The following is a 26,521-nucleotide window of genomic DNA, read 5'->3' as shown; positions in this document are numbered from 1 at the left end:
CTTGTCTCTGCAAAACAAGTAATAGTTGGCTCTCGCAGACAGAGAGAAAGAGAGAGAGAGAGAGCTGAGAATTACGTGCAAGTTGCAAGAGACGGCCAACTAATTTCGCATGCCGCGGCGCCAGCAGCTGGGCCGAAATCCTCTGCTGCCGCATACTCTCTTGCCACCGCGAGGAATCGCATTAGCGCGCAATCTCGCGCGCACTTGTAACTGTCCTGGAGTATAGATCTCCTGGGACACGACGAACTGCCCTTGTAATTCAAGCACTACACCATGCCTAACCTGCTCTCGGACGCGCGCGTTTGCCCAACGCGTCGGCGCCATTGCAATTGACATTGAGTTTCAAATAAATCGGATTTCGATCGTACGCCAACAAATAAATAATCCACGCGCTCCGATTTGATATACGAGAATTTTCATTTCGATCGGACGCGGATCCGTTTGTGTACACGCGCGCGAGCGAATCTCAACGTAATCCCGTGGGTACACGAGCGCAAAAGCCGCTTTAAATTTGCTAATAAAAAAGATGCAGCGCTATACCGACGTATTCCCTGATGCATTTTTCTCGGAGTAAGAAAGCGCGCATTCACTCAAGTGCGAGCGAAAGAGAGAAAGAGCCTTTAAAATATTCAGGCGGCCGAGAGAAAGGCGAAAAAGCACGCGACCCAGTTACACCTGGACTGACACACGCGCGCGCGTCTTTCGCGGCTAAGGAAGAAAGGAGTCGAAAAACAAAAGAGACACGTCGGGGTTCGGGATGGAACAGCACTCGTTTCACCACCTTGTCTCGATAACATCTCTTGGCGCGTGCGGGCGTGGCTCTGTTCTCGATGTCCCTGCGCGAAAATCATCCTTCGGGGATCCCGGAGCACAAAGTGTCTGCAATACGTGTCATGCACCTCGCGCCCGATTCTCGATGTGCGCGAGCTTACGCTCCTGGTGTTACCGGAGTGTTTTCGAATCGATCATTCGGTGCGTAATAATTAGCAAAAGTCATATTTTGCCAAAGTATGAACTTACCTTTTTACTGTCCATTGAAGAGGTTGAATTGGTCACCGGCTGGTCAAGCCTGCAATAACAAACGACAAAATACTTGATCACTTGCACATCAAACACACCGCCTACCGTAATATATCGAATGAAATATATCTCGAAAGAACGACAAAGGAACCAGACGAGCTTTGAAAGGCCTGGCGCCAAAAGTAAATATTTGCTCGACACCCAGAGCAAATAAATCGTAGCAGTTGTTGCTCTCCGAAGACAAGCAGCGACCTCCCCGGGTGGAGTCAGACTTGTGCGCGCAAATACCAAGCACATCGCAGCTTGTGTAAGGAGACAAATATCCTAGATATGCCTCTTGCTTGCTCTCTCTCTCTCTCTCTCTCTCTCTAGAGATTCTTTAGAGAGAGAGAGAGAGAGAGAGCGGATATTGAAAATAAACGCGAGTGGTCACGTCGCATCTCTCACTTCCGTTCTAACAAGCATCTTACGATCAAGCTAGTGGAATCTCGAGTGATCGAACTTGTGGATTGCGACTCAAAGAGGCCTGCCTTTTCTCGCAATCCAAATCGCGTTGACGCGGATTTTTACGACTATCCGCGAAACAAGATTAAAAATTAAATTTGACGAGAAGCAGCCGACCTACAGGTACATCCACGTCGTGTCGGAGTGCTTCCGCAAAGACCCATAAAATTGCTAATGTCGGGATGCCGGGGCAACGACGGACGCGTCAGCTCGCAAAGAGCGAAGACGAGCTACGTGCCGCGTAGCGGAATAAGAAAATGAAGAAAATAAGGAGCCGAGCGACAGGCAGTTAATTTGCATAGATTTTACGGGAGCGCGGAGCGCTAAACTTGCCGCTGACGCCAACTAACTTGTACTCTTAAGTATATACGTATATAGAGAGAAATATCGGCTAACAGAAAAGAGAGTTCGATTTCGCTTGGCAGTCAGCTTGATCAAAGCCCGGGATTCGGAATCCTCTCGGATAAAAGTTGATTTTTTTTGTCTGTTTGTTTTTTCAGCGCTGCCACGATCTTTGCTGCGTGCTCGAGAGGAGTTTGGAGCCGAACGAATCGACCTGGTTATCAGTGAACAATGGGAACGAGAGCTCGAAGACGCCTCTTTTAAGACGCTCGAAATAAAATTTGGAATATTGGCAGGATAAGATTTCCCTTTTTCATTGGTCCGTTCATAAAGTTGAATATCAATTTCACCTAGCAAGACCTGCTTATTGAAATTAAAGTTCATCGAGTATAAATAATAACTCAATTTAACTCAATAAATTATTCAAAAACATGAAAATACGAGTAGTCAGCATCTGAGTTGTGCGCGAACCGTTATAGAGTAAAATATTAAACGTCTCATTTCCATTGACGACTGCGACAAATATAGCGTTAAAAACGGATTTGCAGTTACGTAACTCAGCCGAACGGATTTTCCGTAATCTATAAGTTAGCGTGTGTTATTTTTTGCTCGCGAGATAAAAGCGTTCTTTCCGGCTGATATATGCGCTTAATGGTCGGCGCGTGGGGCTGCGCTTAGGGAGCCGCGATCATTCATCCGCCTAATGAATTACCTCGAGTATCAGCCACAACGGGACGCGCTTTTGCTTCCACCGTTATAGATGTAATTAAAAAAAATCGCAGTGGTATATTTGATTGGATAATAGATCAGCGAAGAGCTCGTTTCTCACTTTGTTTCTTTGTCATTGCTATGATTCGATTTTCAAATATCCAATATAGTAAGCATCTTTGATCGAACAATAGTTATTATTTTTATATGTAAAAGCCGACCGACGCGCGATGTCGCCTGCCCGAAAACGTCACGAATCGAAAAGTTTGAAGGGAGCCAAAACGTCGACGGCTGTCGGATCGAACGTAATAACAAGTGGCGTTTCCATCAGGTGCGCGACAAATGACAGCGTTGCGTTCTTTAAACGAAAATAATTCTCGTCTTCAGTAGTCGATCTGCAGGCATGGTCAGACAGGTATCCCGGCGCAGTCAATGGTAGCTACGCAAAAAGGTACTGTGGTATTGAATGGTCTTTTGAAAATATGCACGCGCGCACCGATACATCAAACGCAACGCGCACAGATAATGAAAATCAGCATCAATGCTTCTGGCAACTCTTTTGAAAAGCTTCTGAAAGGGGGCGCGTGACCGACATTTGCCTTATCACTTTTCGATTTCCAGAGAGTGGTAGCCGGTTTTGACACATCAGTCGTATCCGAAAAATCGCGCAATCGAACGCGGAAAGAGCGATGATAAAGAAAAAAACAAAGAAAAAAACTGAAAGGCTCTTGATGGCACGACACTTGCAGGGGGTTAGGTTTGGTCGACGACCGTTAAAGAGCTGCTCCTCTCTAATGGCGCGCGAGTGAAATGTAGAGCACAAAGTGGTTTGCGCTCGTTATCTCGATGTGTGTGCTGGGCGCGAGCGAGCGAGAGAGAACTGTATTATGCCTTCAGCGCCTCGGTTAATGAACGCGACGCAAGCGATGAAGTATGCGTGTGTGCATGTGTCTGCAGAATGAAGAAAGCTAATTATGGTATTAGGGTCGACGAGCTTCTCAAGACTAATAGCTTTTCCGCGGTTTAAACATCGCTCGGCTTCCTTCCTATACCCCCTTGCTTCCCGTTTGCCGGCTTTAAACATCGTTCGGATGCACCTTTCATCGACAGCAATTATCGTGGCATTTCAATTCTTTCGACTGAAAGTTATACGAAAATCCTCTGAAATGAGGCACTCGTGAGATTTTGTTGACTGCAACCATTTGAATGTAGTGTAAAGCATGGAAATCAATCCTGTAGAGCAATTTACTTCCCTTCAACAGTCGGTACAATAAACACGCGCCGCAACTTATAAACGGAGCATAGAAATTCAGCGCCACTGTTCATTTGCTAGCGGAGTTAAGCCTTTAATTTTTTACTCCCCAGCAGTAAAAATGAGCCGCTCTCCCTTCCTTCGCACTCCACGTCTTCAGTGCGACCGTGCATTTTTTCTTTTTCTCTTTTTGCACACGCGGCGAAAAAAAAAATTACGGTCTGCTTAAAAGCTTTTCGCTGGGCAGATCACGGGGTATGAGGATATCTAGCAGCTTTTATAGGCTTCGCGAGCATCGACTGCACCCATACTATGTATATATAGTTGTAGCATATACGTATTGTTCGATGTTCATCCACGCTAAGCTTTTCTGATCAGACTTTTATGATTCCAGAGTGAGATTTTTTTCTTTTGAAAAATGTTCGGGCTTATCATCAGCTGTCTTTTCTTTCATTTGAGTAAATTTTACAAGCTGCGAAATGAATATCCCTTCTTCAGAAAAGCTTTTTATAGATTTTCGTGGGTTGGATTATTTTTGTAGAAGCTGTTTGGAATTTCACGAGCTCTTTTGTTTTCATTTGCGTAGATATTTCAAACTGCAAGTTGCACTCGCTTTTCCAGAAATGTTTTTGCAATTTATTTTAAAAATTTTGCAAGCTGCATATAACATTCGCTTTTTGAGAAAATTTTGCATCGAGTTACTCGGATTCTATGCCTGATAAAAGGTTTGTTCAAACTGCTATAATTTTTAACTCTGCGATGCAAATATACAAATTTCATAGGCAACCCCTATCAACTCAAATACAATTTTATTTATTTTATATGTGAAAAAAAAAGAAAGAAAGAAAAGCAAATAAACAAATCGACACGCAGCTGCACTCTCACAATTGTGTAGATAGTCACGCTTATGAAATATTTGCAATGTCAAGCATAAAAGGTACCCTTACACGAATAGAACCCAAAGAAAAAGAGGACCCGTGCATGATCTCACCAGTCGAGGAAGTTCCACAAGCAGGTGAACATGGTAGAGGAGGCAGCAGCAGCAGTGCGGCCGGCTATCGAGCACATTTGTGGCGCGTTCGCAGCGAAACAAACGCCTTGGAAATTCGCGACCGGCCGAAAATTACAGTCCACCAGAGAGCGGCGAGCGCAGGCACGAGCGATCAATGCGCCAGTAGCAGCGGCTCACAATCCCTTCCTTCCCTTTCTTGCCTCTATTTCGTGCCGATTGCTCCGCGGCGGCTCCTACCCGCCACCGGCTCTTTCAATGTTATCATTAAATTATCACACGCGCACTTTTATTTCAGTCTCGCTCTCCGACGTCCGTCACTGCTATTCTCATTGTGCTCGCGGCACTGACGTTTTCATAATCGATCAATGGGCCAATCACTCGCTGAATTATTCAACGTTTGTGCAAGCAAACGCGCGATCGCGCGGTTGATTCATTTTACACAAACTGTCGGCATCCATATGTCATGTGCACGAGTTAATAACGGGATCGAACTTGTCATTTTCACTGCGACAGCTTCTGCGAACACGTAAACAGCGTTCGTCAATTTTTCTTTTTTTTTTTGTCTTTTTGTTTTTGCTCGATCAACGTCCGAATAGTCGTTATATTCCGGACGGCAAAACAAAAAGAAGAGAGATAATCGAGCGCGGCTTACGGGTGCGCGAACACACGCAGTGGCGAAAGGCATTTCGCGAGCGCAGGAAATTTCGGTCCCCCTGGCCGTCGTGCGTGCGTGCGCGGCCGCGCGTAAACATCGGCGCATGCGAATGCCGTGATGCGACGCGTCAAATGCTTGAATAACGAGCGCCGGGGAAAAAAAATTTTTGCCCTCGGTCTAATTGGAAAGCACGTTATTGCCGTCTACCGCCGTGTGGTTGGCTATCGCACTTTTCGTTTCAATTTATTCGCACGTGCAGTGATAAACGAATTTTCCCGTTCGACAATGAAACCTATATCCTCTGCGCGAAATGCTATCTCTGGAAAAAAAATATGGAGAGACTCTAATCCGCTGCGGGGGGTCGCGAAACTAATTAGAATTGTTGCCTTATACAGCAGCCGAAAAAGCATCGGCATTGATCGCTGCCGGCCGTACGCGCAATAACTTTTTCCTTGCGATTCACCTCGCCGCGCAAATTCTACATAACGTCAAAGTATTTCGCGCGACTAATCCAGTTCAACGTCGTCTTCGCTTGACTTATCCCCGACGTCCGAGTGCTTCTTCGGTCGACGTGGTTTCTCGCGGTTCCCTCAAGGTGAAAAATGACATACGTGTCTCGCGCGGACAGTAGATTCAAAGTTTTCACTCGAGAATTACGTCGTGACTGCGGCGAAATCTGCTCGTCGTTCGCTCCAGCTGGATAGCGTTTGATCTTTTCTTGGCCCGGAGATTATAACTGAATTGGGCGCAGGCGGCACAATTGGATCTGCCAAATTTCCACGTTACATTTCTGAAACATTGAATTCCGCACTACTGGGCAAACTAAAGCCGCTTTTGGAAGCGCTAATCAAATGAAACAACTTGTTCTTTTTTGCACGCGGACTGAAAAGTTGTGCGACGGTCGCAGCGGATCCTATCTGTTTTCTGAACGTATGCATAAACTTATAGCTACTTTGCGTGAAAATCTCGATAATCAATGCGGACAAGTCGCAGTACTTGGCGTATTTTTACACCGGAGAGCTATACGTATCGATTGCCGCTTGTCCCATGCACTAAGACAAACACCCGTAGCGAACGCTGCATTATCTACGAGGATAAGAGCGCAATTACGGTGGGACGTCGATCGAGCGAAAGAGAATATACCGATGCACTGCGAGAACGTATTGTGTGTGCGTGTGTGTGTGTGTGTGTGTGTGTGTATGTATATATATACACGAAACGAGGAAGCGGCCGCGCGTTCGGGTCGATGACGCCGGGCGTAACAAACACCCACACGCAGAGCAGCACGTGGAATGTACTTGGACGCTAGCTTGGCGTTGGCTAGCCTGGAGCACGGCGGGGAATCGACTGCTGCTAGCGGAACGTCTGCCGCCCGGCAAGCTCCCGGACTCTCTGCAAGCGCGCGCCCCCTCGTGCAAGCGCCTCGCTCTCTCTTTCTCCGCTCGGCTCCCCCGCCGCTCCTTCGCCCGCCCATCTTCTATGTGTTGTACGTGCCCGATCCTTCCGTTCGGACTGATTTGCAGATCGGCTCGTAGACTTCTTTCGTTCAGGGAGGATCTTCGTATTGCAATGACATGAACGAGCAATTACCACACGAGCTCATAAGCCAAATGCGCAACGCGTGCACCGCCAAAGCGGCCCCTTCAGAGGCCGAGCTGCGCCGCACTGTACTAGCTGCCTTTTTTCCCCCTTCTCTCCCATCCGCGTTGCACCTATTATTCGCATATTTTTTCGCCGCTTCCTTCCTGTATTTTTTGCCCCGCTGCTACGAGGCAAATCCCCATTGTAAGTCTATGTAATTTTTGCTCGTTTCCCCTTTTCAACTCGCGGCTAAAATAAAGAAACCAGGCCGTTATGTTCATTCGCGCCGCGTCCCGACTTATTTTCTTGAGAATGCGCCTGTGTAAAGACTGTCTCGCGATGTGTGCTAGATAAACGCCTTTTCATTTTATTTAATTTACTGGGTTAGTTATCAAGCCATTGTCCCGCGCGAGGCACCACCGCTGAGCATACATCATTTATTCGGGAAACTCAATGGTAATAACGTTCGTTGGTACAATTCAACAAAAGCTTTATTGTTTTTTTCACTGTCCCGCAGAGGCTTTTTAACTGTTACGTAGCGTCTCGCTGTCGGCCGCATCAAGTCGACAAAAGAAATTATAATACGAAGCATTCCCTGACAGCGAGTGTCATTTACCGTTTGTCTTACGTAAAACATAACCATTTCATTTATAATAATACTGCTTCCTTTTTCGAAAAACAACGAACACGCACAAGCTTGCGTTTGAAAGCATTGCGCGTTCATCGTGCCCAGGAGCGATCGATCCGCGGAAAAACAATTTCAAGTGACTTTCCGTCCATAAATCCCCCCTCTAATTTGGCTGTGCCTTTCCATCTCCATCCATTCCCGCAACGGTGATGCAACGACGACGACAACGACGACGACGAACACGCACACGCCGGCTAAGGGGTAGCAGGCGGTGGAGAACGAGGGAGTAACAGGGCAAGCGGAAAAGATATTGCCGGAAAAAACGTTGTCGGAGCAAAAGTGTCGACCGGCTGTCGACGAAGCTCGTTAACCGGTTCTCTCGCACGACGAGCGTTGATTTTCCAAAACGCTCGCGGTGCGCTCGCTGTTTTTATCTTCCTCGCGTGCGTTCGCGCGCCGACGACCGTTTGCCCGCCACGAGTTCCATCTCTCTCCCCCGATGCTAATGTGGCAGGGCTCGAAGCCGACGCACACGCAATGGCCTTGTGTATTGCGCGCTCCGAAAATTGATTCTAGCACTCGCGCTTGGTGCGCAAAAACCTCGAGTCGCTAAGAATCTCACGAAGCAAATTTTTAACGCGGCGACCGAACCACAAAAGCTCTTCTGATTATCGCCATCAGGGCTTTGGCAGAAGCTGGAAGAGTGGGTCAAGTGTCCAGACGAAGGAACGTCAATCTCGACGCGTAGAAATAATATTTCAAATTATTTGATCTGCAAACGGAACGTCTCATCTGACAGATACGGCTGCGGATTTGTTTTCGTAAAAAGGTGAGAAAGAAACATCCGCTCGTTGCCTGTTGAGTCTATTTCTTCATCCTACCGCACCCTCGGTGGCTTCGATTTTTCACGGGCGAAGGAAAAGGAAAGCCGAGAGGCAAGTCCAGCTGAGCCGGCGCGCGCGTCGCGAGTTTACAACCACCGAGGAGAAAATCAGGAAAAACGAGGAAACCCGGCATATCCAACGCGGAGAGAAGGAGGTCACCATACGCGCAGGGCTAAGAAGCTTTTACATTTGGTGTGCTTCCAACTTCGACTCCTCTCTTTTATTTTGCCTGCTTCGCTGCGCTCCGTTCGCCAGCGCAATTTGTTACCCGCGAGATTTCTCCACGACCCACATTTAGCAACATCTATCTCTCAGTTAATTTCTTATTTTCTCGAGGGTCAGGGCGGGAAGTTCGCACCCGCGAGTTAAATTACATTGACGCGGTGCAATCCGGTGCTCCTGTTTTTTTTTCTTTCTCTTTTCAGGACAATGCTCTAGTTTCCTACAGTGACCTATCCGTCAATTTATTTTTATTCCCAGCCGTTCACTATCTCGTTAAATTTGGCAGATATCGAGTCTTGGAGGTTTCTTAAGCAGCGCCTAACTAAAGAATGAATATTCAAAAGAATGGTGTTGAGTCACCGAGTTAAATTGTGTTAGAAACTTTGGTATTTTTGTTACATCAAGTGTTGCTTAAATTTGGATCCTATATCGTTACAAAATTGTTATTATTACTATTTCAAGATCTAAAAATCGCGATACAATTGTTACTCTGTTTATAAACTCATTAATCAATATTAAGTCATTATCCATAAGCCTAACGCTATTTGATGGTGGAGGTCACCTCTACCTGCTACTTCGTAGAGGTACTCGGAAATAACGCGTCTAGTCGTCTGGGGCTTGAAGTTCTCAGTATACATCGATAGCAGCTTAATTAAAGTCTGAAGCGAAACTCGTCACGCTTGCGAAACAGCATCCGTATAGATTACAACCAGCCGTACGAGTGTATACCGTGAAGGACGAACAAAATGAAAAATTGCGGATAGGAAAGGGGGGGGGGGGGGGAGACGAGGTTGTAGCCGCGTGCGTATACGTTAAGCTGTCATGCCCAAAAGCTCAAGTTTGCCGGTCAGCATTACGCAGGATTTAGTATTTGCTGAGGCTCAATAATTTTCGCTCTCCGCGTATACGCAAGTCGACCTTATGCGCTTTGCCGTTGCTGAGAATACGATTGTGTAGAATGAGGATTCGATGAAAACGAGGGCTTATTATTAACAGCATAAACTTGCATTTTCAGGCGAACGATCTCATCACGCGTATCGCGCAATAAGAAACTCTTATTTCGCGCGTAATGTGGAAATTCCTAGTGCAAAGTGCATAGTACTGGCTTCCAGCTTACGTATAATTAAAAAATTAGCCTCGTGGCTGTCGCGGCGACATTACACGTAACGTTTTATCCGTGGTGAAATACGGGCAAGCGTCCGGACTCCCTTGGGCAGTTGCGCTCCTGATTTATCCGAAGCTGTTTGGTTAACGGCGAGACCGATCCCCGCACCGCGTTAATAAAGGCTCTGGTAAACACCGCGGCATCGATCCTCGCTTGCTGCCCGACGATTTGACGCGGTTGCATCGCGCACTAACGGATAGCCTCCTAATATTGTGCGTTCCCAAGTTTCGCACGCGCATCGGCAAGTTGGTTACACGACGCCGCGGCAAGATACACAATTTCAGCCAACTATTGGCGTATCAACGTGACAGTGAAACTTGCCGAGTTCAAAGCGTACTGTACGATGAATCTGGCGCAGATCGAACGCTTCGCAAAGCTTTCGAGTAAGCAACATTTCCTACACCTTTTTGTCATCGTAAATTGGTCAAATCCTTGCGCGTCATTCTCCTCGAAATATATTTCAATAAAGTTTCATTGCTCCAACAGTTACTGCATCGCACAAGTCAGCAATTATTTACGAAAAACCCTGGTAGGGCATCCTCTAAAAAACCTAATAAACGAGCACGGATGCATTTAGAACTGGACAAAAGTCGCTCCCAATATCTGTCGTCTAGATCGTAAGTAAGGAGTAAGCTCTCGGCTCTTTTTCTCTGGGTGCAGCAGCAGGCACGGCGACCCCCTAACTCTCGTGGGCCAAGGTTTTTACATGGCTTAAACAGGGCTTTACAGGCCTGGAAGGAAGTCCGGGTTAAAGGATCTATGGCTAGCGAGCGAGTTATTTATAGGGCTGGGACCAGCAGCAGCAGCATTAGTAGTAGTGCACCGACTCTGGATTCTCTAACCAGATATATATATAAACATATATAGTATCGACAAAATCTAATCGTACCATCGTTTAATACGCGTTTTGAGCTTTCTAAAATACTTATTAGATTTTCATTTCTATCAACTCTACTCACTTTAATATAAAATGTTAGAAAATATCAATATTGTTTCAATCTCAATTTAAGTGAATTAAATACATAAATTAATATACATTTAGCTGTAGTTTTAAACTTATTTTTGAATGATTAGTGGAGTATAATCATATCACTAAGCTACGAGAAATATCCGCAAGTTGACGTCAGCGTACATAGAGAGAGAGAGAGAGAGAGAGAGAGAGAGAGAGAGAGAGAGAGAGAGAGAGAGAGAGAGAGAGAGAAAGAGAGAGAGAGAGAGGATGGTAGCTGAAGAGCGGTTTCAAATCTTTTTTCTAATAATTTCGATTGTGATGCACATTTAAACGCTTTAACAAGCTTTTATGGGTATCTAATCGCGTGTACCAATTGATAAAGAGTTAGTTTTTTAAGCAATTATTGATAATCAAACTGATAAGTTAACTTAATCTGATCTCAATTACAAGTATTTTACACAACACCTACTATACTTTTCTTAATTGAAATTACTATCCATTTATAATTAAACAGACGTTTAATTTTTTGAAACAACATTGAATTTGAAAAATAAACAGTATTATATTTTCAATATATGTGTTCATTTATTAGTGCATAATCTATTTTTCTTATAATTCAAATAGCAATTTGATCGAAAAAAAAATTTTTTCGAAATCCATATTTTTTCTTTTATTAATCGGCTCTAACAACGTGATTATTCATATTGAACAAATTTAAGCGAGGATTACCGATAGATTTTTGAAAGAGGAAAAAGACTCAGTCGTCAGAATTTTGTTCGCATGCATCCGAAAGAAGTTACCGACGCATTGCCCAGCATTTTTTGAAAATCCGAAAGTTGACTTCTGATTGAAGGCTCTGAGAGTGAATTTTCGACATTATAAAATTTTCAGAAGACATATTTGGATATAATTCTTCAAGAAAAAAAATAATCCTTCGTCAGAATTTGAATTGTTTAAACGAAATCATCGCAGAATAATCCTTAGGTATCCACGTTGTCCGGATGTCTTCTATATATTGCGATGAAAAGTGACGCGTCACGCTCGGTGGCATTTTGGAACTATGAGGGAACGTAAGCGGAAAGTAAGCCCCGTTTTATTTTCAGCCGACGATTGTCGATGCGAAAGGAAACGAAAAGTTAACCGCGCGCGTGGCTGATTAAGAGCAAACTGCGCTCGGCAACTACTCTCTGATTATGTGCAGTGTCTGGCTTTAATTTTTTCTTTTTTTTTTATTCTTTCTTCCTATCTCTCCACATGGCAGCCAAAGTTTGACGAAAGTTGGCGTATACGTAGCCTAATTGCGTTCCGGTTCTGAAGTTTCTTGTTGTTACTGGCAGACATGCTTCGAGAGTGTTGAAATTTACGAACTGAAAGAGGATTTTTTCCAAACTATATGAACTCTGGCTGTTAATTAGACACTGTTGAAGCTTGATTAGCATTCCCTTAATGCCAGACTGAATTTCTTTCTGCGAATCTATATCTCGAGAGAAGTGATAAAATTCCGAGATAAAAAAAACCGAAAGAAGATAATCGGATAAGTCGAAAGAGGGGAGAAGGGGTTAGGTTAGGGAATGAAAAACTCACGGAGTTAACGAGAAAAAGCAGAGTGAGAGAAGTGCAAATCCTCGAGACGATGAAATAGCCGCACTATTAATCACTTTATACCTGGGTCTCCTCGGCTGGCTAAAGTCCGCCGACAGCTAGGAAAATAATACGATACTCTCCCTCGCTCGCGGAATCGAGATTTCATTAGACACTTAATATGGAGTTACGTACTTCTTTAATTTTATATCCCTTGTCCAGGAAGAAACAGTCAAGTTTTTAAAGTATAGCAGTTTATGAGTCAGATGAAAGGGGCGCGAGGAATTCGACATAGCGTGTGCCAGCACTGTACGTGGGGGGGGGGGGGGGGGGGGGGGGGGAGAAGACGAAGAAAAGCAGAGATGGGTGTTAAAATTCGCCCTCGGTCGCGTGCAAATTGCGCTGCTCGCGCGTTTCCCCTGCCCCCTGTCACGTGGCTTCCACGAGCGAACCGCGGCGGCAAACCAGCAGCACTCGGCTATTGAAAATTGCTAGCCGTACATTCTTTCTGCAGTTTATTTGAGGCGGCGGTGGGCCTGCAGTGCGCTGCAAAGCAATAACGGAAATTGAGACAGCACTATGCTCAGCGTAAGTAATTACCAAGTTATTTTTGGAGGAAATGGAAAGGGGAGCAAAAAAAAAAGGAGAAACGTTTTTTCGGCCATCTTTAGCTGGCTTTGCACAAACTCTGCGTGGTTATTAGTTAATTTTGCTGCTCGCGAAGTAATTGAACCCGCGATAAAATGAGTTTGCAGCTTTGTTCTCGCCGCTACGAATACATCCGAAAGTATATTGAATTGTTCCGTTGCTGGAGCGGCGCCTATCATTTGGGTGCATCCGATCGTGAAAACGGATGCGCACTACTTTGCTGGCTACTCTGCGCGCGCGAATGAATTTGATAAATCGCACCGCGTCTGGTTTTATCGTCGAGCAAAGCTGGCAATTGAAAGCTCGTCATTGGCACGGCTCCCGCGTTATCCAGCGGGAAACGAAACCAAGGGGGCGGTAAGAGAGGGCAGCGACTTTACTGACCGTGGATGCAGGGCGCAGCCGCGCGACACAGTCTGGCAGTTGTTGATGGTCGGGGGTGGCTGGCAATAGCACAAGACCACCGCCGGTTCATGTCTGTGGGGGTGATTGTGCTGCTGCTGCTGCTGCTGCTGCTGCTGCTGGTGCTGCGTCTGCTGGTGCTGCTGAGTGCTGAACTGCACTGAGTTGCGCAGGCTCACCGGCAGATGGCGATGCGACTGCAGCTGCTCGCTGGAAAATCAAAACACAGCGCACGTTATTTATATCGTTCCTTTGTTCTCACGCTCAAAGGGGATTAGTACAAGTAGCAAAGTATATGAATGCCTATCCTGCGGCGGTCTGTTCGATCATACGGGAAAGCATTGATTTTTAACATTGTCAAAGGTCGTTGAAGATTTTTCATTTCTGATAGGAAGATATTGCTATATGCATCTAACTTTATTACGGCTCGTAGTTGAGCTATAGAACGTAGGCGAGCTCTTGCAGTCAGATTGTAAGACAGCATGTAATTAGAGGGAAAGAATCGAAAGAAAAAATTTGGCTTTTTTGGCCTCCTGGTAATTTCATCACGCAAGCAAACTCGCTCCGTCGGTGAACCCGATCGACAGCCTCGCTCTCTCCCCTTAAAACTCGGATAGACGCTCTTTTTCCATGCCTCATCACCTGCCGTCCGGCAATTATCACCTAGAGCTAGGGGGAGTGTACGACCTTCCGGTCTTGCAGCTGCCATGAAAAACGCCTTTTTCCTTCGTTTTTCTCTCGCGTCCGTCGCGCCTTTTTGCACTTGGCATTATTTTTACGAGCTCGTCGAACGCGTAACGCCTCCTAGCGCGCTCAAGTCCAATGCTTCGCGGTCTCGTCAAAGGATCGATTGCTCCTTCCTCAAAAAAACCCACGGTTGCAACTTGAATGGGTGTCAAGGATATTTGATAGGCAAAAGAAGAGAAACGCAGGATAAGACTGGACAGGCAATACCGCGCAACTTCAATGCACTCGAAGAAATCAGACGAATTCTTATAATAGGCCACCGAGCGTCGGCTCGTTAATTAACATGAGAATGACGGCGTTTGAAAAGCCAGAACTGCTCGTTCGAATGAAAAATAAATGAAGGTTCCGGACAAGCGAGAGAAAAGAAATGGAAATGAAGCGCGTCCGGTCTCTCCTCGCAAAGCGGAAAACCAACTGGATTCCTTGCGATCGCATCGTTAGAAATTGATGGCGGCGTGCGGGGCGGCGGGCGAAGTGAATCGGTGCGTCTCGTTAGCATGCGCGCCTCGTTTCCACGTGATTGGAGCCCCGCGGCCAAAAGAAAAAGGAGGATCCGTAATTAACGAGATGCTAAGCGGCCCGCACGGCGGAAAAACGGCAAGCCCAGTAAAGGACTAGAAGGACAACAAAGGCCGCGAGCCCAAGCGCAGGGTGCGATGAACTCTGGCGCGCGTGCAGCAGTCGGCGGCGGTGGCAGCGGCGCACCACGCACATCGGACGGCCAAATGAAAATTGCTCCTCTCGCGTGCGCTGTACGCGCGGCCGCTAGTCGAGTGATCCACCGGCGCGGCGGTACGCGGAGGAAAAGCCGCGCGCGACCCGTCGTAGGCCTGACGCGATGGCTTTCGACGGGACCGAGCGACTTCCGTCGACGCGCCGCGGCCTATCGATCCGTCGAGCGCGACGACGGGAGATCCGACCGCGCTGCCGTATCTACGCCGGCTGCTTTCGCTCGGCGCGTAAAATGCCATTAATCCGAGCAGTCGCGCCGATAGATAAGCGCGCCAATGGTGTTTCCACAAACGAGGCAAGCGTAAAATTTAAGATTGGCCGTCGGTAAACAATGGACTTATCGCGCCGCGCGGCGACGTCTCAATCGCGAGGCCGCGATAACGGTCATTCACCAGGGCAAGGGAGAGGAAGGACCACGCGCGTCGGTTATGCCCGAGGGCGAGCCGACAATGCACCGGGATCGAAGCGCCCTATCGCTTGCCTCTACGCTTTTAACGGACACGCGGAATCGGACGTGCTTGGGCGAGCGCCGCGCTTCCGGCGTCCCACGGCCTTGAGCGCGTTCACCGTGTCACGCGAGCCGCGCTCTCCCGCGTCCGATTGTTTATACGGGGAACACAGGCGTCGACGACGGATTGCACCAGTCTCTCTCGACTTGCCGATCATTTGGTCAATGTAATCATCAAGCTTGGGTTCGGCGCGTCCGAGCGATTGTCCCGTTACGATTCGACGCGATAATTGCGATGAACCGCAAGGTCCGTCGAAGGCCTCGGCGCCTCGCGAAGACGCGAACGTCGAGTTCTAGAAAAAAGAAAAAAAAAAACTACGAAAATCCACGCGGAACGCGCGGCTCGCTGGACGCGTAGCGAAACGAAAGCGAAGCGTACGCAACCGCGCTTTGACGAGCAGCCGGCCTGCTCATTTCAGTTTTTTCAAACGTATTCAGCCGCGCGTATTAAAACAAAGCGATGCGTTTTAATTTTAATCTCGTAGATCGTTGAAATCGTTTGGAGTAGCGTATAAGCGGCCCGCGAGCGCGACACTTACATGTTTACGCGCGCGCGCGCGCTCCAACTGAATGGAAATTTCACGCTGAGCACGAACACGTGTCGCGAACCTCGTAAAGCATTGAAATTTTTATTTCTTGCGCGAAATCTGTCGGGAAACAAGAGGATCCCGCTCCCCTCCTCCGCCGGTCTGATTAATTATATCCTCGTGGCTTGGTTGTTCTTGGCCGTGAACGCGCCAGGGCGAAGAGAGAAAAAAAGACAGGCGCGCCGCTCTCCAGCCGACAATAGCGTTTGACAAAGGGGCATCCCCGCGAGAAAAGAAGCGAGGGAGAGGCGCATCATTGCACTCGTGGAGCAAAAGGTCGCGGAGGGCATTAGCCGCGGCGGCACCGTGTCCGCGCGCACAGAAGAGGAAGTTGGACACGTGTTGGCTTCTGGCTTGTGTCGCGCGGAATAGCCGACGGCGGTGTGCCGCCCAGTTGTTTTGCTCGCCGATTTCGGGCCTCGTTTTGCCTCCGATTACGCGCCACCGCGCGCACTCTGCGGGCTAATTTCGACCTCGGTCGCGTTCCTCTCTTCTCGCTGCTCTGTAGTCCGCCCGAACGGAGCCGCTCGCGCGTCGAGAGACTCGCGAATTGGTCGTTGCGCGCTCGCAGCTGTGCCAATGGGGAGCGCCGCTAATTTGTCTGTTATTTCAGCTGGAAAACTACCCGATCGGGCTGATCATAGTGGAATTGTCGCAGTGAACGCTTGCAGTGGGAGCGCCGATCAGCAGTGAAGTTGTTCGCGAAGCAGGTGGACGACTCAAAATTGAATACGATGCAGTGTTACGCAACGCGGACTCGCGGCTGACGGGGTACGAGTAGAGCTAAAGTCGCTCGATCGCTGCTGGCAGTGCAGAATAATCCGATATTACAAACATTCACGGAACTCACATTCCCCTCGAATGCACCATTGCTATTCAATAGCATCCGCAACAAATATCGTCAGATACCTCGGCACATTGTTGCTCTTGAAACTGACCATCTCCCTCGCGAGGGCCAGCGATCCGTCACATATTATCCGTGGCGCACGCCAGAGAAGCGACGAGAGCACGCGCGCAGCGCACAACGGAAAAAAGCTCGAGGCGAGCTGCGCCGAGGACTCGTCCGGGCGATCGCGTGTTCCCGCGGCGACTGAGGAACGAGAGAAGCAGCGCGGCGAGCGCGCCGCGGCGGCTTCGTGCCCCACCACGCGGCGACCGACCAGCCAACTGGCATGGCCACGCCAAAGCCGGGAAATCCTCTCTCTCTCTCTGTCCTCCAACGAGCCTTCCTTTTTTTCGGACGCGCGCACAGTCTATAAAACGCACGCGTGGCGCGCGCCTAGCTTTGATAAGTGGCTACCGCCTTCTCCATTCGTCGATGGATCGCTTCTCGCGGCGCGTCGTCGTCGCGTCGGGCCGTCGAGCAATTTAAAGCGCGCTCCGACGATTCGTCGACCGGCGTGTTCGCTCAGAGCCCTGGCTCGAGCTCGCGACGCCGTGAGAAAGGAAAAAAAAGACACGGCTGCGCTTATCCTTCCTGCATATCCCCGGCGGTATTATTTAATTTTTCAGGGCACAATGAATATTCCACAATCAGCGCTATATCTCTGCCATTGAATGGGTATCCTACGTGCGTGCGCCTAATGTTAACGGTCACGTAGCGTTGCGGCATCCCTATGCCATTCCTCCAGCAAGCTTCTAATCTGACTCTGGAGATCGCGAGGCGAAAAAGAAATGCCCGCCCCACTGTGGCGATTCAATTTTATCCGAAATCCTGAATCGTCATATTTGGTAATCATCGCCGTAGGAGAGCCCTGTTCCGATGAGGGAGCGCATTACATTTGAATTGAACGCGATTTGTGTAGCCGTTAGCCTCGTTTCCGACGCACACCGGTGTGGCGTGTCTAAGCCGAGTGCATACTCCCGAGAGGCGCGGAGGGGGAGGGGGCGGAAGGGACTTTGCGCAGGACGCACCTGATGCTTGACACTGCGAGGGAGAACAGGTGAGCGGAGAAAGAGAGGGCCCAGGTACACAATACAACGTGCCCCACGACTTTTTTTTTTTTTTTTCGAGTGTCTATTTATTTTGTGGAAAGTCCTTCTCAACGACGTCCCTCGGTGTCGCATTTTTATGCTGGCTAATAAATGCTGCAGTACTTCTCGACACAGTTATTTCACGTTATTTCTCGATGGTTACATCGAGTCCAGAAGTTATCGATAATCAAAATCGAAGAGGAATAGTTTGGTCGAATTAATGAGTTTGATGGCCGAGAGATAGTCTTTAGCAAAGAAGCTAGGTTGTCCAAGTTGTTCGACTAGCTAATTCTGATGCTCACGGTATATAGAGGACAGCTACTGCGCTTCGAGCCCTCTCTTAAACATTTTGGGATCTGCGACGTTCAGGTAGGTGCACCCGAGACGTGCATTTGCCCGTCCCTACGGGACGAATCGTCGTAAATCCCTCGTGTCGCCAGTAGCCCCTAGCCCCCGAAAACAATGTCTCTTTTACTCGCCTATTCTTCGATTTTCGCGTTCGCCGAGACCTCAATTCGTTAACCTGGGAGAGAAATTTTTGAAATTTTCGTTTCAGCCTGCGTCCAAAGTTTGCGCTTATAAAAGTTGCTTTTGAACGTGAAACCGAACGGTTTAATAAGTTGATCTCGGCGTGGGGAAAGTGGTTGGGCAACGAAAACGAATCCTGAAACACACACGTGACGCGCGCTGTCGTGGGAGAGGAGCTTTTCTCGGAAAGTCGAAGGGCCCGGGGAGTTTGGCCGAACGAAGCCTCTTCTCGCTCTCTTTTCCCCGCCAAAGCCGGAAAAGAGAGAGGCAACAGACGCACAAAAGGTCCGTGGGACGCCGTCGAGCGTACGCGCGGCTTTGGTCGACGCTCAATACCCATACATGTGCCGTTGTGTCGTTTCTTTCTTCTTTCAAGTTGTTTAGGACGGCCCCGACGTATTCGTCTCTTTAATTTTCAACGATCGCGCGCGCTCGCTCTGTCATTAGTTGCCGCTTCTAATCTCACATTTATCTTATCGATACAAGTGTTGGTTTCTTCTTTTCTCCCTTTTTCCTCGCGTCGACCGTTTCCTTCGCCTTTGTTTTTTGTCAAACTTCGCGCCTCGTGGGCATTTACATATCGTTTGTCAAAAGAAGAAAAAACGCTGGCTCCCCCCCTTATGTAATTAGAAAGAAACGAAAGTCTCTTGACGAGATTAGAGAGCTTTCTATTAAAAACTTTTCGATCCGTTTTGAAAAGTTCGCTGGCGTATAAAAGTTAAAAATGCACTTTTCGTTTAGAAACTATGTACAGCATATTCCCCAGTTGACACGGCGAAGAGAGAACTTTAAACGAGCTAGAGAATGAAGGAGAGGAGGAGAAAAATGGTGGAGCAAGAGGGAGACGTAACCGTGAGAAAAAGGGTAGTAATTTTGTCGCTGGCTTTGCGAAAGAATCAACGGTATGCAGGAAATCTACCGAGGCATCGCCGCGCACGTGTACGTGTATGGTGACGAAAACGCCGAGCGTGAGAATAGGCCAGTTCGATTTTTACGTGCAGTCGTACGAACGAAGTAATGTTACATATATTTTCAGACTGCAGCGAGAATTCGTTTGAATAAATTAATCGAAAGCCGGATCGCGCGGGTAACGAGATTCGTACACAAACAAGCGCGAGTGCAGAAAGCTTGACAAATTTTTGCTCGTAAGCTTGAAAAAAAAACTGAGTCAGCGGGCTAGTGTGCTACACGCGAGAGAGAGAGAGAGAGAGAGAGAGAGAGAGAGGGACAGAGGGAGGGGAGACAGAAAGCTTAAAGCCTCTTAAAACTGGAGATGCTCCTCTTATTAAGGCGACGAGCCGAGAGAGCACTGCGGCAAAAGCAGCAGTCCTGACGACGCAAGTAATTGAAGATTATGCCAGGCCCTTGTCCGCCTTTTAACTTGCACATGCGACTCTCTTTATTCGTCTTTTAATTCTGCCAAGCACATCCCATTATGCGTCACGCCTTATCAGCGATACTTATATATACGCCCGCCAACTCTGCATTACAGCTCTGGGAACATACTCGTAATGCGGACGGGTTTGCAAAGGATTAAGGGAAATGTTTTTGAGACAACCCGGACTTTCGTTGGCTTGCTGTTACGGGCTAAACTTTAGACGATGCCAAAGTTTTGTGGAGACAAGACGAGGGTATTGTTTTTCTCTTTTTAATTTGTACTTGATAACTTCCATTTTGAACATTAACAAGTACACCCTTTCACACGACGACATCGTATGACTCACAGAAACAATTTGACACTCGGGATTTTTCTAATTCCTAGAAGAGCTTGGCATAATATCTAGCGATGAAAAAAAATGTGCAAGATCTGAAAGATGTGCGGCTGATGGCGATGTGTTCGCACGAGTGATGCGGTCATTAGCACCTTGTTTTAATTACGAAGCAGCTGAGAATGCATGTACACTTCTTGGTAGAAAAGATGTCGAGTGGGCATACACACGAACGTCGTTATGATTGGAGTCTCGGGCGCCTTTTTTTTCGATGATGATCATTCTGCATAGAGCCACGTCATTAAATCAAGTTTCCTCTTCGTTGTCGTCATCGATGCTTTGCAACATTATAATCAATTATTCTCATATGGTAGCGTTGCCTTGGAGTACGGGCATAAATATTCACGAGAAGAAAAAATAAAAAAAAACTTGTAAGTGATTCGGATGGTAATATCCATTCTAATTTAACGAGATTGCCTTGTCGCCCATCGCGTTACGAAAGAAGAGAAAAATACGAGACTGGCGTTGTTCGTCGTTGTTCGTCTATGCGAACCCGGAGAAGCGAGAAATTAATGTGCCTTTGACAAAATGGATGTGATGAAAACTGCTGAGAAACAGAGCTACCCCGAGACACGGCCAAAATAACGGACAATGCAAACACTGCAATATTCTCCGTAGTCCCATAAAGAGTACATTTGCACTAAAGGAACAAATTGAACGTAAAAGGGGGTGAAGCAGTGAGCTCGTAAAGTTGGTACAGGGGGGCGGCTGGGCGAAACGCGTAAAATAATCGGATGTATAGATGTGTGCACGGCAAAAGCGAAAGAGTTGGAGAGAAAATATGGAGAAAACGGTTTTTCACGCGCCCCATTATCAAGCCTTGATTTACGAGCTGAACAGGTGGCCTGATATACGCCTCGATGAAAAGTGGCAAGAGTTCGTCTTCGCGTGTTCGCGCGCACGCAAAAGGGATTTGCTTTGACGCGCGCGCAATTTTTTTCACCGACGATCCCTGCCCCCGAGAAAATTTTTATCGTCGCTCATTCTTCTTTGACTCGTGGCTGAGAATCAATCGGCTCCTCTCGGCTTCGAAAGCATCGAGATAACGTCGGTCGGCTCGGGCCGCTTCTAGCGCGATGTAATATTTTTTGACGCGAACTCGCGGGAACCTAATTAAAAAGTTAAATCGGCTCCCTTTTTTTTCCTCCACATTTCAAAGTCTCAAAAGAGGCTACGGGGATGGATTCATTCATTTTGCTGTGCAGAAGCCAAGTTTTAGAAAAGTGTTTTACATGACTGCTCTCCGAGGAGGGAAAGAGAAGCCTTTGAGGAAAAATCGCGTACGGCAATATACACATACACGCGCAAGAGAATTTCCGATGCTCGCGCGGCAGACATGAAACTTATATAAGCGCGAGATGAGAAACTTTCGATCGGCATAGCGCGAACATAAAAACAAGCGCAGTTAGGTGCTTCTTTTTTTTCTCTCCGAAACTTTGTCGAAGAATTATTTTTGTCACCTGGTAGCATGCGTCATGGGGAGTGGAGGGAGCTGCAAAAAATGTTGTAAATCGCACATGAGGGTAAAGTTTCTTTGTTTTGCCATCGTTAAAAGCCTCCTTTGTTCCTAAACTCTACGAAGAGAAGGCTTTCGAGATAAAGTGCTGGAAAAGAAGTATAGAAGAGCGGCGCATCCTAGTCGCTACGGCGAAAAGGCACATAAGCAAAAGGCGCACCGTCGATTGATAGCGAGGGCGAGGGAGGTACGGGGGGAGAGCTTATCTCTCGTAGGAAAAGCCGATTACGAGATACACATAGTGCCAGAGAGAGAGAGAGAGAGAGAGAGAGAGAAGTTGCGAAAATTCGCGAAGGGGGCTCCGGAATACTTTCCTCCCTGGCGCGCATGAAGAATGTTGCGCGGGAAATTTACTGCGTGCATTTGAAATTGAAAAATCTTCGCCCTCACCATGGTAATTTTTCTCGCACGCGCAGATCGTTAGATTATCGCTCGCCGCGGGCGAAATTTTGCCCCGTCAGAGAAAGTTCCGCCTTCGTCAAAGGTAAATCCACTTTGAAAAGAATATCAGTTGGAGTATCGCATACGAAATTCATGATTTTCCCGTTTGACGGCGATAAGTGTAACTCTCTTCCGCAGGCGCCGAGCGGCACTGGAGATTTATTAAATCATAATAAAAGCTCTCGTGAGCTAAGGATAATCTCTGGAAGGCGCTTCGCGTCGACGGCACGATAGGCCCCCGCGGCGACGGCGGCGGACGCACAGAGGGGCTCGTATCAGCGCGAAATTGAATTCCCGAGGTCCGGCAAGTGCAAGCAATCTACGGAACAGTGTAGTCTCTTTGGCTGAAAGCCATTCGTCCGAATTATTATTTATTGGCCTTGCGCTCGACGGCTACTTTTACGTGTATTTCGTCGCTTGCGAGCGCTTCAACAATTACGCCATATCTTTTTGCTCTTTCTCGCGGCCCCTGCTGCTTTTTCTCTGCGCTCGGCTCTGTCTAGGGAACGTTCCCGCCGAACTTGAGCCTCGAGAAAATTTATTGAAGGCATAAACTTTGTCCATTAAAGATTTTCTCGTCGCGCTCGCTGCCTTTCATGACTATCTTTCCCTTGCTTCCATTTCTCTGCATTTTATATACCATCCATTCTCTGTCTTCGGACTGTTTTCGGCATGCTCTTGATCCTTGTGGCATTGGCTAACCCGCATTGCAGAAATGATAGGCCTGCGCCATTATTTCTCTTGAATTGCCTTTAAATGCAGTTGAAAAAATGTTTAAAAATGTGAGCTTCGAGCTCTTAAAAAATCCCTGTGGCTCTTTGCCCGTCGCTACCATCGATCTTTCTTTTTTGGCTCTATTTGGATCCGTAATGGCTAAGAATACGCGAACAACGTGGAGCTGTCATCAAAAGGCGAATAAAGAAAGGACGTTGTACGTCACGCGCTCTGACAATGATTTAATGAAATCTCGAAGCAGCCGACTTATTCCGGTAGTGATGAGAAGAATGAATGTCTTTATTGGAAGTAAGGCGCTGCAGGTTTACAGCGGCTAGGCGCTCAATTCCGTTGCGCATTCCCAATGGCCGTTCCTCTCTCTCTCTCTCTCTCTCTCTTTCCCCTTCATTTGCCTCGATCCTCTCTCAGCGATTCTCCTCTCTCTCTCTCTCTCTACCTGGCAAAGACTCGCACGGTTCCTACGCAAGGAGGTCTCGTTCTGCCTCTTGCCGACACGAGAACTCGGAGCCGCAGCCCAAGACGAATGTATTTCCGCGCATTACGTATGCAGCGGACGGTGCGGCAGCGATAGTACGATATAGCTATATCCCCGCTGCAAGCTCTCGGTCTGAACGCTTGGCCGAAGGTGCAAGCGATGGAGCGAGGGCTGCGGCGGGGGATCAAGCATAGGTATATACGCGACGAGTCGACGAGCGGCCAAGACTCTCTTATACGTTACATCGACCGCTCTGCTCGAGAAGCTATTAGGAAATGGGCTTGAAATTGATGCCAGTGCCGTATCTCCTGTCGAGCGAGGCGCTTTTGATCTTCACGCGAGATGCTTTTCACCGGTCCGCCCCGAAATATATTTATCCAGTCGATCGAACGATTTTTCTTCGCCCTCCTTCGAAAGCAAACAACGAGCGAGAGAGGGAGAGAGGGAAACTTACGAAGACCCCACGCGCATCGCGGAGACACTAGGACAGCATTGTCCCAGTTTGCGAATTGCCGAGGTGACTTGCAAATCTCGCCGCCGAGAAAGCGACTGATCTGCAATTAGCATGAGGTACCAAAGACGACGAGTCAAATGTCGAATGCTCGTTACACGCTATAAGATTAAGACTACTGCCGCTGCGCTGTTGCGGTATAGACAGTTTGGACTTCCTAATGCGTTCGGCGCATAAATTAAACTGTTTGCGAAGCACAAATGCTGAGCAAGATCCGAGGCACGCGAGAATTGAAAGATTCGTGTAACGACAGTAAAGCAAATTGTTTGAGACGATCAGTGATCGATGGTGCAGTTATACAGAGGAGTCGGTCAATCGTAACTCACAGTTAACGTCGATGTTGATGTGACGACTTAGCGTGGCAAAGCCGCGTCAATCCATAAATCATCCAAGATACGAAATTTATCTAGCAGAATTGACGAGAGTCCATTGTTTTGGAATATAGATCCGGATAAAATGCCGCTAATTGGATGGTGTAATCGGCGTGCTTGCGCACGAAAGTCCGGGGGCGGCGCGAGTTCGGCTGTTAATTAGCTAAAGCGCCAATTAGCCGGCTTACAGAAATCTCGTATCCTTTGTATCATTGCGCCCGCTGTCTTTATTTTCATTTTTCTCCTCCACGCGCTCCGCAAGACGCAGTTTCCATGTTGAAAGAGAGAGAGAGAGAGAGAGAGAGAGACCGTTAGAGCGCGCGCACGAAAGGGTGAGGGTTTCTTTGGGCCAATGAATCTTCTGCTGCACGAGATTCCAAAAAGGGAGGCAGCGCGCGACAAACGACAAGAAAAAAGCGAGGATGGGGCGGGGAAGCAAAGGATAATTACACGAGAGAGAGGCTTGCGAGGCTTGGCAAGTTGCCAGGACAATTTAATATCGCAACACTCTGATCGTGCCATCTCTCTCTCTCTCTCTCTCGCTCTCTTTTCAATGCCACGAGACCCTCCGAAGTCATCGTCCTCGCCAATTTGACACGCGGCCACAGTAGCTAATAAAGCCGCCAATCGCGATTCGGTGTAAATCATCTCGCGTTTTTAATAATGACGAAAAAAAGGAATGGAATTTCACGCGCATCCGTGCGCGTCGTTTCGAATGAGATATCAATTCGCGAGGAGTTGCAATTAGGCGCGGAATAAAACATCCCCAAGAGAGCCAATGACGTATGCGTGCTGCGCACGTTAACAAAAGCTCGCGTGGCATTTATGATGGTGACGTTTAATCATAGTGAGGGGCTTTTAAAGGCTAATAAATTATCTCGCTGAGGGGCTTTCTTCGTGGATCTTTTGTACGACCTCAATTTATGCACGCAATATCCGCTCGGATATTTGGCCATTTCCGTTATGGCAGCGGAAAGGTCCGATTCACCACCGAATAATTACCAGTCGCTCTCGCTCGGTCAATTTACTCGTGGCAAATGCGTTAGCGCGTTATATTGCAGGACATGCTACAAATATTTGCCGATGTCATCAGTTATACAAACCGGACGTTATTGGCATCCTGCGCACAGTCAAAGTTTTACAGTTTTTCATGGTCTTTCTTTCTTTCTTTCTTTACCCTCTACTTTTCTTTAGCACTACTGCGCTACTGAGTGAGTCTACTCCTACGTAATTTGATTTTCAGTCATTTTCAGTAATCGTTACTCAAATCAAGTAGCTGGTTATTTATTTTCATCAATTAATTATTGAATTCAAGTGACTTCTTCATACGGATTCGAACGAGTCAATAAATACTTTTCTCGCGGCAACTTTTATCGAGTAACTTTTACAACTTAATTGACGTGCAACTTACTGTGTACATTGATAGTTCATCGCGCACCCCTAGCTTCGAATGATATACTATTTATTCGTCTTGAGGGGATGCTTCTGGAAATTACTGCATTACTAAGTTTTTTATACGATAGACAATTTAAAGACACTACTGGATGATGTTATTAATAATTTACATAATTAATTGCAAAGCAGATTAATTAACCGAGAGTTTATTCATTTTCGTTGTTAGCTGTTCACAGCTGTATTTTTTTTATTTAAATGTCTACGTCAAAAATTAAGAGTGGAGCAATTTGTATATGACCAAAAGCTTGATTTCGCATACATTTGCATTAATTACATAGAGCACCAGCGTACGACTCTGTTCATCATTTGAACTCACCCGAAACATATAAAACTGTGGATAACTATGGAGCTACATTATTGACTATATTGCAATGGTAATAGGAAAGGAGAGAAATAATAAATCTGCGAGCGTATATAAGAAGTGAATTGATTATCGTTCGATCGCATCGATGCCGGGAATGCTTCTATAGGACTTAAAGATGGCCTGCCCTCCAGGGATCAAGTCGAAAGGATAATCCAATATAGAAGTGAAGAAGAAGGGATTGTTGAATATAACTCGCTTATCGTCTTCGCATGAGTCCTGGCAATTTGCCGCTCTAAAAACAAATTGTCACGC

General features: G+C 47.3%; 1 protein-coding gene across 15 annotated transcripts in view; it reads right to left on the bottom strand.

Annotated features, from left to right (window-relative positions):
• The window catches only part of LOC131663141 (uncharacterized), a 121,347-nt gene that overhangs the window by 69,184 nt on the left and 25,642 nt on the right, over positions 1-26,521 (bottom strand). For 12 of the 15 annotated variants that reach the window (XR_009301828.1, XR_009301829.1, XM_058933288.1 and 9 more), the window contains 2 exons: positions 13,539-13,766; positions 1,021-1,069 (listed from right to left, as the gene is read on the bottom strand). Coding sequence is in view for 13 of the 15 variants with exons in the window: in XM_058933288.1 (XP_058789271.1) it covers positions 1,021-1,069; positions 13,539-13,766 (277 nt within the window). In the remaining 2 variants the exon portion in view is untranslated. Of the gene's footprint in view, positions 1-1,020; positions 1,070-4,817; positions 5,152-13,538; positions 13,767-16,980; positions 17,233-26,521 lie in introns of those variants that run through there. The other 3 variants (XM_058933289.1, XM_058933290.1, XM_058933292.1) reach the window with 3 other exon arrangements.

This window comes from Phymastichus coffea, unplaced genomic scaffold (assembly GCF_024137745.1).
Source record: "Phymastichus coffea isolate CEN01 unplaced genomic scaffold, Cenicafe_Pcof_1.1 PCOF00031, whole genome shotgun sequence".
NCBI classification, from domain to species: domain Eukaryota; kingdom Metazoa; phylum Arthropoda; class Insecta; order Hymenoptera; family Eulophidae; genus Phymastichus; species Phymastichus coffea.
Note: the sequence above shows the minus strand (reverse complement) of the source record. Positions and strands in the feature narration are given on the sequence as shown.